This window comes from Pinus tabuliformis, chromosome 5_2, assembly GCF_031772625.1.
Source record: "Pinus tabuliformis cultivar Carrire ecotype Pingquan chromosome 5_2, CPIR1, whole genome shotgun sequence".
In the NCBI taxonomy this organism is placed as follows: domain Eukaryota; kingdom Viridiplantae; phylum Streptophyta; class Pinopsida; order Pinales; family Pinaceae; genus Pinus; species Pinus tabuliformis.
This window is the reverse complement of record NC_142306.1, coordinates 645,204,098-645,216,219: the sequence shown is the minus strand read 5'-3', so window position 1 is coordinate 645,216,219 and position 12,122 is coordinate 645,204,098. Positions and strand designations below refer to the sequence as shown.

General features: G+C 39.6%; 1 protein-coding gene across 2 annotated transcripts; it reads left to right on the top strand.

The window, feature by feature from the left end:
* Nucleotides 1–1,680: 1,680 nt before the first annotated feature.
* On the top strand, nt 1,681–4,958 carry LOC149160688 (Pentatricopeptide repeat (PPR) superfamily protein). Of its 2 annotated transcripts, XM_089436760.1 has the most exons (3): nt 1,681–3,556; nt 3,793–4,289; nt 4,381–4,958. In XM_089436760.1, the coding sequence occupies exon 1, from the start codon at nt 1,947–1,949 to the stop codon at nt 3,453–3,455; it is 1,509 nt and encodes a 502-aa protein (XP_089292886.1). In that variant the 5' UTR covers nt 1,681–1,946; the 3' UTR covers nt 3,456–3,556; nt 3,793–4,289; nt 4,381–4,958. The 2 variants fall into 2 exon arrangements, with proteins under 2 accessions (XP_089292886.1, XP_089292885.1); XM_089436759.1 differs by having other exon boundaries at nt 1,681–4,289; nt 4,381–4,586.
* The last annotated feature ends 7,164 nt before the right edge of the window (nt 4,959–12,122 follow it).

Sequence of the window (12,122 nt, the reverse complement as noted above, 5' to 3'; positions counted from 1 at the left end):
AAAGAAGTTTCTAATTGAAAGAAGATAGAGACATATTGCAGCAGGTGGTTTTCACCCACATTGGGTTTCCACCTTATATCTTGTGTTCTTTTGTGTGACTGTTTGCTCTACTTTTCTGTTCCTGCTTACTGTTATATGATTTTGACACACAGATTAATGATCAATATCTAAAGAATAAATTTCATTATAAGTCTGGGGGGTATACACAAGTTTCATTAGTCAGATCTACAAATCTTTGTATAAATTGAAAAAGAGTTTGATAATACTGATTCACCCCCCCTCTCAGTATTATTTCCAACATGTTAAGCTATCATAACTTGGCACTTACATTCAACACTATCTTAGAATCTTCTAGAACTCTAAGGAAATTTACAATAATTTTACAAAGAAACCCACTCCTTGGGAAAATATCAAAACCCTAAGGTTTGATCAACAAAACATTGGCTTAGGAGAGAATATGCTCACACATCAATTGCTAAGCTACAACAATCTAAGACTAAACTATAGTAGGGACAAACCCTCATACAATAACAAAATCAAATAATTTGTTGCAAAAAAATTTTAGAATCCAAAAAAGAATCTACAAATATTTTGGCTAGAATTTTCTGCAAAAAATTATGCAATTTCTGTAAATTTTTTCACATAACACTCATAGACAAAAACCCACATAAATTGACATAACACCCACAGACAAAATCCACAAAAGTTCACATAATGCCTACAGACAAAAAACCCACAGAACAATATGAGAAATGCACTAAAACCCACATAAGAATTAGCTCATTGGACTATAATTCCTAGCAGATGAATGTGTTGATAAACATAGTAACAATTGTAGTTGGTAGGATTAAAAATCTTACTAGAGAGCCAATCACGAAGCCACCGCCATGCCCAAATGTTGCTGCAATAGTCGACTAGTCCCCAACACCTTGCCGAAGCTTTCCATGCCCAAACATTGCTGCAACAATCGACTAGACCCCATCACTTTGCCAAAGCTTACCTGCAACAAAGACAAAGACAATGGGGTCAAATAGAGAGAAATTGCAAAAACCCATAAAAAATTCATAGAGAACCAACTGAAAGCACACTTACCCTCATGAAAACCCATTGGAGTGCGAAACCTCCATGTCCACCACCAAACCGATTGAAATCTCCCACAAGGTCGAATGCAGATGAAAAAACTAACAGCTGGTGTGCTACGCGCATGGGGCAACACTCCATGAAACAAGAAACCATCAACCACCACAAAAACCATGGTAAATCCCCCACGAACCGGATGAAACAACGACATAAACCCATGAACGCAATGACAAAGTTCAAGTTGGAACAAAGAAGGAGGTCGGCTGAACAAGTATCGGCCAGTTGAGTGCCCACACATCGAGCCCAAACAACATTACACAGGGTTTCAAATACCTTCTAGAAAGCACCCGAAAACAATGTGGAAAAGCACGAAAAAAATACACATTAAAGCGCCCACCCACCACAACAAATAATATTACTATGTCAATATATACCACATTAATGATTTAACATAAAAGCTAATGTTTGAAATTGTAACAGGGGAAACACACAACAACTAGTGTGCCTCCCCTAATAATCCTAAATATTATATTTTTTTAAAAACTTAATTATAATTTTTTATTTTTTAAAACTGTTTCTAAGCTTTCTCACATTTGTGTACAATTTCTCTTCATGGCATGAAATGAAGGAAGAAGTTATACATTGAAACAACTTCGAAAAGACTTGCACCATGTGAAGGCTTCCAAATTCACAAGTATTTCGCTGATAAACACGCTCCTCGTTCTCCTGCCAATAACGGCTGCAAAACCAATCTATGCATAGCACGCATTAAAAACAACAAATTTGGAGGACACCACCATTGTTGCACGCAATGTTCAGGTCAGGAGTTCGAATCTCCTACATCTAGGGTTTTTACAGCGGCGGAGATGGTCAGACTAATTCAAATACCGCTGAGCTTCAGCACTCCATTAAGAGGACAAGTGTACAACACTGTAAGAATTCCACATTTCAATCATAGTCGTGTTTTTCTTCATAAAATTTCGTTAAAATTCCATTTCGCATCTTGGCCTCTCTGTAAATTACCTTGCGAAAACTCTAAATATGTTCACATACGTCCAACGGTTTTGTCAAATATGTGGCCTGCAAGTTCTTCATTTTCCGTGGCCTTTTTTTCTTCTTCTGGCCGCAGTAAAAATGCCTTAAACGAAGAAGAATACGCGGATTCAGTGCGGGATGAAGATAAATCGAGCTACTTACCGCAAGAGGAGAAGAGGGGTTTCATGAAAAGGGGAATTTATCTTAATGGCCGTGGGAGCATGGTTAAGGAAGAGGAAATGGAGCAGATTTGTAGGGTTCTCAGGGCAGGGAATGATATAGAAACGAGATTGGAAGGTATGGGGTTCGAACTTTCACCAGGGTTAGTGAAAAGGGTTTTGGCCAATTGCCAAGGATTCGAAGAATCTGCAGAGAGATTCTTTCTATGGGCCAAGTCGCAGCGAGGGTTTGATCACAATTCTGATACATATGATGAAATGGTGAAAGTCGCAGTTAGAAAGAGAGATTTCAAGTTCGTGGCTCACCTTTTAACCAAAATGAAGACGGAGGGAGTTTCGGCGTTGCAAACATTTGCATTTCTGAATGAAGACGATAGAGTTGTGGACGAAATGTTGCAGGCATTTTTTCGAATGAAATTTCCGGAGCCAAGGGATGCATATGATGCTGTTGTTTTCCACTTTTGTGAAGCAAGCCGTTTAGAATTGGCACTGGCTGCAATACAAGGGATGATTCGTCTAGGCTACCGCCCTAATCCGCAGATTTTTGTTGCTCTCTCGAATGCCTGGTGTGAGCGGACAAGAATATGTAGACCTGAAGAGATTCTAGAGAAAATGAGGAAATTTGGGTACAGACCTGATGGCAACACCTGCAATCTTGTTTTGAAGGCTCTTTCGGCAGTAGGGAAAGTCGATGAGGCCTTTGCTCTCCTTGACTCGATGCGGTTGGCGGGCTGTGAGCCGGATTCCCAGAGCTATGACGTATTGATTTGGGGTGCCTGTGAAATCGGAGATGGAGATGGGGCATTGCAATTGCTCCATAGAATGACAGTGCACGAAGGCTTTACTCCCAGACAAAAGACTTACACTACTATTATTCGGGCACTTGATAGGATTGGAGATTGTGTAAAAGCTTATGATATGGTGAATTTTCTCAATGAGAGAGATCTCTCCTTGAGTTTTCACAATTACCAAATGGTGGCTGAGATGTGCTATGAAAACTTTGAACGTGTAGCAGCGGCGAATATTCTCATTCAAATGACCGATAAGGGCCTTATTCCTTACATCGAACTTCGTCAAAGAGTCTTCCACAGCCTTGTTAGGAAAGGCGAGCATGAGCTAGCTTGGCGATTGCGCAGAAAGCTAATGCATCTGAGGTCCTAAAAACATCCTCCACCCCCTCGGAGGAGTACAGCATTCCACAACTTGAGAGAGTTGGCTCCACTTGATCGAACACGTCTTCTATTGTTTCAATTGATTGAAAGGTACGAGCTGAAGAAAAAGACGCAGATTTAATTAATTGAGAGTGGCAGGTCTGTATTTCTCTGTTAAACATCAAAAGCTACATGTTGAGCTTCTCCTAATTTATTTGCCCCGTGATGACTTTGGCAAGATCAGTTGGTCATATCTCAGATGCCAGTGTTGCAAAATTTTTATCCCGGCATAGGAATTCAAACTCTTTTGTGCTAAGTAGCAAGCTCTCCGTTGCGGCCTTTTGCAGGACATGGGAGTGGATATTTGAATACTTATTGAAGAAATCTGGAGCCTAGTGATGCTCCGAAGAAGAGATTCGATACCAGAAAATTTAATACAACGGAGAACATGAAAGACCAAACGGATTGATAAAGTGGATTTTCAAAGCTGGTAGATCACCCAGGGAACTGTTTCTGAAGGGATCCTCAAGTACATACTACAACATGGGAACTGTCTAAATTTGTAGCAAACTTCTCTCGGTCAAATATCAAATTTTCAAAATTCTGATCATGCCTGAAACCTCTACTGGATTTTTATTAGATTTGTGTTTAAAAAGAGGGCCGTTTTGCTGCAAGATTTACTTGCTTTTAACATGGGCTGTATGGAAATGTTTCATGCAAATATGAAATGGATTTGACATACTAGAAAGTTGTATATCATGCTAATAAGTGCTACATATCTCATACAAGAAAAACATGAAGTATACTTGAGGGATAATGTGATTGATCATGTGAATTATCGCTGGTAAGTTTTCTTATTTATGCAGAAATCTGTTGCTCGAATATAAGAAGAATTAATATAGAGATGTGATGGCCGACCTATTATTTTGGTGCAGATCATGATCTGATGTGACAGTTTTGAAAACGTTGATACAAGTGCAAGGCATGATTAGTGTTGTGCCGGGACCGAATATGAGTCTGATAACATGTAAATTGCAATGACAGTTGATCCTCGACTTTGGCTTTGGTGTATGCAAGTATTTCAAACGTCAAATTTGTAATATATCATTTTATCTTTTTCCTTGATTGGAGGCGGGTTGCAGTATGTAACAGAAGCTGGTAACGTTATGGTGAAAGTCCCCGCTCAAGTTTGACATTGATGTTTGTACGATTATTGCTTAGAAGTATGTGTGGATAAAACACAGAATTCAACATACTCGAGTTTGTGTTTTTCATGGCAATTGGTATCAAGATATTAGACTACTGTAAGGGCTTGTTCTACACCTATCATTGCATGATGGCTTCGTTTGATAGCTGTTATGGAGTTGTTTATGGAAGTGTCCGTAAAGGTAAACATTCTCCTTCTTGACTGTTCTGTTATCCACTGGTGGTTTATTATAGCGCTTGTTTCTCGTTGAAATTAGCTGGGAACTAACCTGCGAATGATAATATTTGAATAATTAACATTAAACGATATCGGTGTATTAGAGTTGAAATTTGTGTAGCATGAAACTACTAACTAGGTTTTCTCCCAGAGAAAGAATATACTAAATGCTTTTGCAAAGATAAAAAATAAATCTTTGCAGTTATGAAATTGTTTATGAATTGTGTCACGTAGTGGTGGTTTTATTATAACGCTTGTTTCTCCCTGATTTTACCTAGGTACTAACCTTTAAATGATAATATTGGAATATTTTAACATTAAACAATATCGGTGCATTAGAATTGAAATTTGTATAGCATGAAACTACTAAGTAGGTTCTCGCCCAAGACAAAATAAGACCATCAAATGTTTTTGCAAGACATGAATAATATCTTTGAGTTTCAGTTTTCAGCAGGGTCCACTTTGAGAATGCCATGGCCCATATGGGTTGATATAGTGACAGAATTTGCTTGATGGCTCTTTCAAACAATTTAGGTGATTGTGAATCTGGTTGCAACTGTGACTTTAACAAGGCAACTGAATGTGTTTTGCGGTTAAATGTATCTGTCATCTGCAGATTTTCTTGACTGTAATTGAGTGCTTTATCATTACCCGAAGTTTCTATGACTTGAATGCTATGACATAAATATTTTTGCATAGAACCTTGCTTAGAATAGTATTTCTGTCTTAAATAGAGCAGTTAAATATCATACCAATGCAACAATATAGTGCTGCAATGAGCTTTTTGTAAAATACCCGGCCTGGTGGAGCTCTAAATGTCTGAGGGATTTTTTGCAAATATCAGTGGACCTCAACAAGGTTCCTAAAGAGGTCTAGCAGGAAAAAAGTTCTAAAATTCAATGAAGATTATAAATGGATAATTTGCACATAGATGGTTCTAGGATGGCTATCATGCTTGTCATGACTCATGGCAGACTCCCATGTGTTTCTGTCTTGATTATGATATGCTCTGATGTAAAGCCTTTTACTTATCCATGGTGGCCCAAAACATATTGTTTCAGTGGCTTTATGCTCTGCACGAAATTATTCTTGATTGTTGTGTAGCGTTCTATTCGCTGTTTTTGATACACAAATGTATTTTTTCTTGGCTTGGTATATCTGAAGTTCTCGTCGAGCGGTAGAGGGTATGTTCAATTGCCAAAATTACTTCTTTTTCTTTTGGTTTGAGATTCATCATTCCCGTTAGCTTTGTATGTTTGATAGCGTCTCAATGATTGCTTTGTAACTGGATGACGTTGGTTTCAATTTCCACATTTGATGCATAATGACATTTTCTAGGTGTTGTATATCATAAATTCCATGAAGCAATACAGATTGTGATCGATGGAGTTTGTATTTATTCAATGGATGTGTTCTCCTTGTCTCCTGTGATTGAAAACACTGTTTGAAATTTTATTTTGTTGTTGCAATGATTGTATTACCTAGACAACTTCCTGCTTCTTTCTTCTTTAAGGTGGGTGTAATCTACCCCTTGTTATAATAGAATGCATATTTGAGTAGTGCCAGTCTCCTTTGATTGAAAACACTCTTTCAACTTTTATTTTGTTGTAATAATGATTGTATTATTTTGTTGTTGTAATGATTGTATTACCTAAACAACTTCTTGCATCTTTCTTCCTTAAGGTGGGTGTAATATACCCTTTGTTATAATTAGAATGCCTATTTGATTAGTGCCTTGAGAATAGTTTTCAGATATGGTCCTTCCGTCCCCTTCTTCCCTTCTAAGATGGCAGTTAAGGAGCTTCTTCTCCTTAACATTCTTTGTCTTTTCCTCATTTTCTTTGTTGTAAGAGGGGGCATCCCTACCCCATAACCTTCATTAAAGAAAAGCACCTTCTATTTTTCCTAGTGTGTAGGACATATGTCGGATAATATTTCCACAAATTTCACAAAGTTGTGAATGGAGATAGTTTTTCTTGAGGATAAAGCGTCTATTTGATTGTCAAATCCACAACCATCATAAGTTTGTGGGCTCGTTACTTCTACCCGTACTCTATAATTATTATCTGGTAAGGTTGTTGAGTTCAACTTGGTTGGGCAGGATATGGTTATAAGCACATAGGGTTCAGTGACAAGGCTTCTCCTCTGCCCCTCCTCTCTTCCATTACTTCCTCCACGTGCCTTCTTTTCCAATCACATACATTTTGAACTATGAAAAGCAATCGCCTCATTTGGGATGCTTAGTGTCTCTATTCTTTGTTTGTAGTGAGTGTTCCATAGCTAGGGTGGTAATGGTCCTCCCAAGATTCAACGTGGCCAAATCTCCTTGGCTTGAAGCCATGTTTATTCCCAATGCTTTTGCACCAATTTCAGCTATTTAATTAAAGGGTTTTGTTCATGACACGTTTGACATGGGATGAGGTTTAGTCACTAGAAGGTTTTTAGCATGCTCAATATGTTTTTGATGGGTTTGTAGAAAGTTCTAGTTTTTGGTCACTTCCCATGTTGGGAGCCCTCCTTAAGTATTTGTAATGCCTTAATGGATGATCATAAAATCCCCTTCCACAATAAAGTAAGCATTGAGCTTAGCAAACCAATTTTTGATTTCTACTCCTCGGAGTTCCATAATTTTTTTTGCTATAAAGGTATAGAGAATGTTTCCTTTTCACCTCTAAAGATCCCACCAATTCTTATTGGTCCTAGGTTTATTGGGGATGCACCATCAAAGTTCAGTTTAATGTAGTGATAAGGAAGGGGGGAGTCCATACTTGAGGAGAGGCCATCGTGGGTTAGTAGCAAGTTCTCCAAATGGTTAATTAGTTGATGTTCAACAATCATTCTCTTAGAATAATTTTTTCTTGTTCATTGACTTCTTTATTAGTAATCTTCCATGTAGTTGCTTTTGGTGATTTCGTGATGTTAGCTATTATTTTTTGGCGAGATCTCATCTTTGGGGTCATTGATGCCCTTGAAGATTTTATTGTTATTTTCTTTCAATATGTTATAGGTAATGAAGCTTTGGAGAGCTTTCAAATTTAGTTAAACATTCCATTCTTGAAGGAGTTTATAATCCAATCCCTCAAAATCTGGGTGACATTTTGTCAATTCTTAATTGATATTTTTAGCATGGTGGCTCCTTCGTCCCAAAGACACTAACAAGGCTACAATTCTTGAAAAATGCGCTCTTGAGTTTTTGTGGTATACCTACAAAGTCGACACATAGAGGCTTTCAAAGCCCTTTCCATTTGCAAATTATCCCACGTAAGAAATTTCCCTTTCAATAATAACCAAAGGGAGGAAGCCATTTTTGGCCACAAAATTAGATTCCATATCTTTTTCAAGATGTGTGCATTGAGTGATCTTTGGAAAATCTAGGGCTTGCAAGTAGGTGCCTTTAACAAACTAGTTTCCATTCCCCATGACCCCACTTTGAAGGATATAGGGAGAACTTTTCCTTGATATATCCAACTTGAGTTGGTTCCAAAGTTGTGGTTGTTCCTCTCTTGGGATCTCTCGTGGCCAATTTTCTCTTCGGCTTCACTCACGTGTCAATTTGGTGCTTGGTTACTCCCCTTGCCTCCAAAAGTTTCTCACAAGTTTCTCACATGCTTCTAATTGTTGTTGTCGAACTTTTTTTATTTACTAAGAAATTAGATCCTGTTGAGTGAAGCCGATCCAAACCTTTACTTTAAGGTTGAAGATGATAAGCCTCTCATACTGGTGCTTTATGTGGATGACCTCTTCTTGATTGGTGCAGACCCTCTCATTCACAAATGTGAGAGGGAGTTGGCTTCCGAATTTGAGATGAAGGACCTAGGACTGATGCACTACTTCCTAGGATTGGAGGTCTAGCAAAAGCTAGGAGAAATTTTCCTATCTCAAGGAAAATACATGGTTAAGATATTGGAAAGATTTGGGATGGTGGACTGCAAGCCTGTGACTACCCCGATGGAGCTTAACTTCAAGAAGTTATGCGGTAGTGCTGCCGGACCTGAATTGGGAAATGCTTCTGAGTATCGTCAACTCATAGGAGCATTGACGTTCTTGGTAAACTCACGTCCAAAATATATGTTTTGCAGTCAACACGTTGAACCAATATATGGTTGAGCCTCATCACTCACATTGGATTGGTGCCAAGAATCTTCTGAGATATCTTTGGGGCACAATCACTCATGGACTAAGATACACTACTGGAGATGTGAGACTGCATGGTTATTCTGATGTTGATTGGGCAGAGAATGTGGTGGATCGCAAGAGCACTTCTGAGTGCTGTTTTTCTTTGGGTTCTGCTTCGATATCTTGGATGAGCAGGAAGCATAAGTTGGTGGCTTTGAGCACTGATGAGGCCGAATACATTGCTCCGAGTATGGCCTCTTGTGAAGTTGTCTAGTTGAGGAAGCTCTTCAGTGAGTTGTTTGGACATATGCTGGATACTACCGTGATCCTCTGCGACAACCAGAGTGGGATTCATTTATCAGAGAATCTTGTATTTCATGATCGGTCCAAGCACATTGATATCAGGTACCACTTTATCCTGGATATGGTACAACGAGGAGCAATAAGGCTCCATCATATTGGGACTGATGAGCAGGTCGCCGACATTCTGACAAAGTCCCTGGGAAAGGTCAAATTCTTGACTTTTCGAGAATGACTAGGAGTTGTGGAGAGACCCTCTTATGCGGGTCCTGTATGATATGTACATTGAACTCTGGGAGCTTCAGGGGGTTTGGGGTACTTCTTGGAGCGATGAGCAACCATAGGGTGAGTGGTTCATCCTTCCCCTAGTGGTTTTCTATGTATAGGGTGAATGGTTTAGCCTTCCCTTGTGATACCCCATGGCAACATGTAGGCAGGATGAGTGGTTCATCCTTCTCCTACTGAGATATCCTACCCATGTAGTCTGGGACTCATGGGAAGTACCTCTCATCTGGCCAATGAGTAGGGAAATGAAGATAGGGACCATAGTACTACCGATGGATGCATCATGTGCTACCGTACTCACTGTGCTAGGATGATATTGATCTGGGATCAATTGGAACTGACTTGGGGTCAATAAGAGCGGTATGAGACACTCTCTTTATTTGGAACTAATTTCGGATCAGTGAGAGTGATATGACACACTCTTTTTATTGGAACTGACTTCGGGTCACTAAGAGTGGTATGTGTTAACCTTGTTGGCAAATGGCCCAAAAATGGATCCAAATATGCTCTTTAAAGTCTCCATAAGCTAGCAAAATCATGCTAATGGATCCAAAAATGCTCTTGAAGTCTTCAAAATCTTCTTAAGATTAGCCAAAGAGCGAAACCATCACATGCCGAGAGCCCTTGGAAGAGCGGAAAAACACTGTCGGGAGGCTAAAACACTCCAAAACAGTGAAAAAACAGAGTCTTGCAGGCATGAACCTAGCAACGCACAGCTACCGTCAGATCTGGCCGATCAACGACCAAGATCTAAGCGGCGAATCGCAATCGGTGTTGCAGAGAGGAGGACTTAAGATTGGGCGCAAGACATCCCCGATTAGCGATCTCTGTCGATCGGCGGGTTGCAATCAGTGGAGGCAAGATGGCAGATTAAAGGCGGTTGCGCGATAGAACCGGGCCGATACGATATTGTGATCCCCAATATCAAAGATCGCAATCGGCGGGGACATACGCCGTGTTATATGAGAGACCTCTGGTTTTGCAATATGCGATTGCGATCAGATCGCATCGCTATATCGCAGCGGAGAAGCACTAAGGGGCGGGGCCGTAATACATTCATATGCGCGATGCGATAACCGGACCCGACAGTTATATACATAATATTATATAATATTTGAGGTCCGCGCCAAAGCCATTTTTAATGCATTTTGTGTATTTTTCGTTATATAACGAAACACAAAGGGAAGCTTGGCAGCGCTGATTGCGATGAGTCCCGGACCCGAAAGGGTTCGGGAATGAAATCTATAAAATATGAAGTCCGAAGGAAGCCATATTTTAGTGTATTCGCTGTGTTTTTAAGTATTTCACAATACAAAGGGAAACACATGGCCAAGCCACTTGCGATAGGCGATCGTGACACAAAGGACGGACCCGATAGATATATATGCCATGTTTGAGGACTTTTGAAGTCCGAAAGGAACAAATATTGGCGGGATTTTACAGTGTTGCAGTGTTTTCTTTGTAAAGCAAAAAACACTCATTATTAAACATTTTAAAGGGAAAACAGAGGCCCGAATAGCCATTTCAAGATAGAGACAGAAGGCTGTAAAGGGAATAAAAATGGCCACAGCGCAACACAACCACAACAACAAATGATCATGAAGCATCAACAGCCCAGCGCAGCTCATCAAAACAAACATCATGGAGTATCTCCGACACGAGAGAGCTCCCTGCCAGCACTGCAAAATACTAGAATGAGGTTATTCTGTTGTTAGAAGAAAGAACCTCTGAGCCATGCTTGCCTAGTCAGCGCATCAAAGTTGTTGAAGAGACACATGGATAGATTAAGACCTTGTAAAGAGCTATAAATATCTGAAAGCAAAATGTAATGAGGGTTCAACCTTTGGACACTGTGGAGACTCTACTCCTCTAGCTTCTCATCTTCACTCCAGCAATATAAGCTTCTTTTGCTGTTACATGTTCAATTTCCATTTTCTCTACTGTTCTATGCTTGCACTTTAATAGTTTATTCATGCTTTCTGCTGTGTCTAATGCCAGATAACTGTCATCTTATCTCTGCATTGATATATTAGATTTGCAAGCTCTATTTACTTGTTGTAGCTAGCCATTCATATGTGTTTATGTATGCATCTGCTGGTACAGTTAGTATTCTCCATCTATCCATTGAATTTATAAACTATTGAACATTAATGGTCTAAAGCCTTGTATTGTTGAGGGTGTTCATGCATGTCTTGAGTGAGAATAGAGCTGAAATGGTTATCTAATTTGATCCAAACAATCATCCATTCCAATAGTTCTGAGAACAATATTGAAGATTATATGTTACCAGGCATCTTCGAGCTGCAACCTAGGAGAGTTTCGTGGAGTGATAACATAATTGACGCTGTCGTCGGGGAGAGGAAATTGAAGTTCAGCTTCCCTGGAAGATGACACAGATCCAGCTTTGATGATAGACAAAGTCTGGGCACTTTTTTGGTTGTAATCATCTATCTGGCGACTCTACTGGAGGCCGAACTTATTGGCGACTCCACTTCATAGTTTTGACTCAGTTTGTGAGGCATACTCAGAGAAATTCTCAGAAGCTACAAGCTA